Source organism: Buceros rhinoceros, unplaced genomic scaffold (assembly GCF_000710305.1).
Source record: "Buceros rhinoceros silvestris isolate BGI_N320 unplaced genomic scaffold, ASM71030v1 scaffold13572, whole genome shotgun sequence".
NCBI classification, from domain to species: Eukaryota; Metazoa; Chordata; class Aves; order Bucerotiformes; family Bucerotidae; genus Buceros; species Buceros rhinoceros.
The window spans coordinates 37,135-40,630 of NW_010397293.1; the positions used below are offsets into that span (position 1 = coordinate 37,135).

The following is a 3,496-nucleotide window of genomic DNA, read 5'->3' on the forward strand; positions in this document are numbered from 1 at the left end:
TACACGAGTATCCTCCTCCACAAAAAAGAGTAAAGATTCTTAACCTGACCTTTTGAAAAGGAAATCAAATGTCTGCCAGTTCTCATGGAGCTCTCTTGCTCCTCTCCAGTGCAATTGGAAGAGAAGAAACAGCCATGGCCTACAACTCTTAGGTTCTGTTCTTGATATCAAAGGCATGTGGCCACCCCATTTCAACAGGCCCATATTCCTGCATTTCTACATTTGTGGACTCAAAACAGATTTTCTTCTCTTAATATTAGCATTCTTCTTTCATTTCCTTTCCACCAGCACAGCAGTAACTGCTTTTTCCACTCCTAAGTATGCAATATGATTTGTCATGTTGACATTCTTGGAGTGAAATGTGTCGCTAAGGAAATTTGGAATAGTTTTTTTTCTTCTAGCAAATTCAAACTTGAGACAAATCAGGTAGATGTCTCCTTATATTATACAGAGTAAAAATCTTTCTGGGTTCCTAAGAAAAAACAACAGAATTGGATATCCAACCCAGCCAGCTAAACTGGGCTTGTTTCACATTCTGCAGCAGCCCAAACATCGGGATAAACAGTGAACGCTGAGCACAGAACTTGGAGATGCAGGAATCCCGTTGTCATCACCTGCTACAGTTCCCTGAGTTTTCTTTCAAAGTGTGAACGTCTCCCCGTATGGTATCAGGGCATCCATCAGTTGCAGCTTGCTCCCAAGTGACCGGCCCAGGTTTCTCAAGGGACTCTTACTAAGAAAATTAGCTGGAATGGAGCTGCTGACCTTTCACAACGAAATCTGCTTCAGTCTTGCATGAATCCCCCTGGTTTGGTTCGGGTTTTCTTACCTAAACCCTCCACCATTTGAGCTAATGCTCTGTTTTGAAAATTACCGCTTACAGCACACCGTTTGAAGCTGCAGCGTTCCTAGGAAACCACTGCTTTGCTACGGGCCAGAAGATCTCTCTTCCAGGTTCTCTCTTGTCCTCTCCCCCTTTATCTTCATAGGTTAAGACTTTACACTGTGCCTGTAAAAGTACATTTTATTTTCAAGTACCTTCATTATGATGATTTAGCTCGATGTACTGCACCTAGAGTGGTATTTTAGAGCCTGCTACAGCCTGAGCACATGATCAATCTACGTTTCCACCTGTGTATTACAGATTTAGATACATCTCATCAGCGGTTTCTGTAGGTGTGAGGGTTTTGTGGTGGGGTTTCTCTTTTTCTTTTTTTCTTTTCTTTGTTGAACTCTTTAGATATTCTGTGTGGAGTCTTAGTCAACATTTCCTTGGAGACTGTCAAATATTTATGCAAGTCTCAGAGATCTCAATTTGAAATTAATGAAGGCTGCTCAGCCAGAACAATGACAAATCTATTCCATTTACCTGCTCAGCAGGAGGAGGCAGCAGTACCTACAAAAGGGAACCAACCCATAGCGTGCTTTTTCTGTTTCTCAGGTTTCCAAAGGTCTCTGAGAAATACAGCAGAATCTTCCTTTTGAAGAGCCAGATATATATAGCCTACTTATCCCAGAATAATTTTTTATTATTATTAAAAAAAAAAGGAGGGAATGGACAAAGCGACTGCATTTTCACGATCAAATGACAGAATTCCTCTCAATACATGTAAGAAACATTGTTCATCATTGTAATGAGCACCCGAGAAAGTTTTCACAAGGTTGTTCACAAGGTTGTTTAGGTCAGCAGAATCCTGAAATGATTTAGGGTGTATGGCTTTGAGCTGGATGCTGTAAAAATCTTGTTAGCCAACACAGATAAACGGAGAAAAGGAAATGTTCCTTTTAAGCATGAAATATCTTTATACCACCCTTTGCTAAAATGATATAAAAAAAAATTAGAAGCCATAGTAAACACTACATTGACTGGAATAGTTCAGAATTAAATTCTCTCCTCCCACGGATATTCGACTTTGCTCTAGGGATGAAGGAGGAGAACTGGCACTTGCCAGCAAGCAGCAGGACCACATCGTCTAAAGCGCTTATAAAGAAATTCAGGGCCGCCAGATACAGCCTTATGAAGATGCACTTAAAAGAAACGAGTGATTTCCACCTGGTCTTAAGGAGCAGAAATTTGATAAAGCACAAGTACAACCAGATCCCAAATATGGGATATTCCTTTACAAGAACTGCAGTCCAGCTGCGTTGAGGAAAATGTAGTACCATTCCGGTGGTCAGGCTAGACGGGTCACTGAAGCCAACACTGACCTTAACAACCTGTGAGTTCCGTGCCCAGTGTTCCAGTGCACAGTGGAAGTGGAAGAGCCACACCAAGGAAAACTGCACGTTATCCCGTGCAGGTGTACTTACGTATGATCCCATCTGCGCTGTCCACATGCTTTGGTAAGTAGAGCGCCGAAAGATCACTCTGAAGGACTTCATCTGAAGTGGCTCTGGCTAAAGCAGCAGCCAAAAATGAAGGGCAATTACTGGAAAAGAAAGAGAAAAACCAATCACAAAGGTATTTTCACCTGGTTTAGCAAGGTACCTGCCGCCAGGGTGATACAGAACATGCATTATACACCTTGATCTTAAGCCCATTCTGTCCAGTTTCTGTTAGGAATTGGAGTCAGGATTCCAAAGGGTAAAAAAAGTCCTCAGATTTCAAGCTGTCCAAAGCCTCACCAAGGGACGCTGGAATTTAAGGCAAACCCATAGGAGGTATGAAGTTGATGTGCAGAAAGTTAAAAAGCTCCCTCATGAATGATCTCTATCAAGAATAAAGTGGCTTTAACTCACTGTGGCTTAATTAATCCTGATGCCTCCCAAGGTTAATTAATCTATAGCAAACCAAGGCCACTTTAATGTACATTCTCTCATTCAAGAGGGGTTTAATACCTCTTAATTTATGCATGACTTTGTATTTCCCATTGGTCTGCCTTAACTTCTCCACGGTCTCTTGCTGACACAGCCTGAAACTTCCTGTTTCCATGGTTATCGTCGAGGTAACAGCGTCCTCCGTAAGACACGTCTGCCACTGCAGGACCACGCACAGACATACGAGCTGATTTCAGCCTCAGACACCGTCCATCAACAACAGAATTCTGCGCCAGCTGATGCAGAGAACAGGCAATGAGCACACAGACTTCCTTAACCCATCTCCTCTGCTTAGGCCCAGTAAGGCTGTCCACAGGCCCTTAGCACAGTTGGAGAGGGGGCGTTAGCCTAGAAGCATCAGTCCAACCAGATCCAGAGCTGAAAAACTTCTAGGCGTGAAACCGGACTCATCAGGCTTCGTTTTGGAGCCCGAGAAGCACATGGAGATCGTCGCTTGCGTTCACGCTTGGTTCACTGCCCAGGAAAGCCAAGTGCCATCCTCCACTGGCCCACGTGCCACAGCTTCAGCAGTGCAATCCGACTTGTGGAGAAAAACGCACATTCACTACACTCGCGATTTTTGGAGAAGCCATTTTACCATAAAGTTTTCCAGGTTCTTGATACCAAATGCTGCTACAATCAGTAAAATTATGTAACAGATTTAGAGAATCTACACAAA

At 43.0% G+C, this 3,496-nt stretch overlaps 1 protein-coding gene across 1 annotated transcript in view; it reads right to left on the reverse strand.

Annotated features, from left to right (window-relative positions):
• The window catches only part of PPM1E (protein phosphatase, Mg2+/Mn2+ dependent, 1E), a gene marked incomplete at its 5' end in the record, with an annotated part of 9,227 nt that extends 6,798 nt beyond the window's left edge, over positions 1-2,429 (reverse strand). The window contains one exon of the mRNA XM_010146203.1: positions 2,311-2,429. Coding sequence (XP_010144505.1) covers positions 2,311-2,429 — 119 coding nt within the window. The remainder of the gene's footprint in view (positions 1-2,310) is intronic.
• Positions 2,430-3,496: the final 1,067 nt, after the last annotated feature.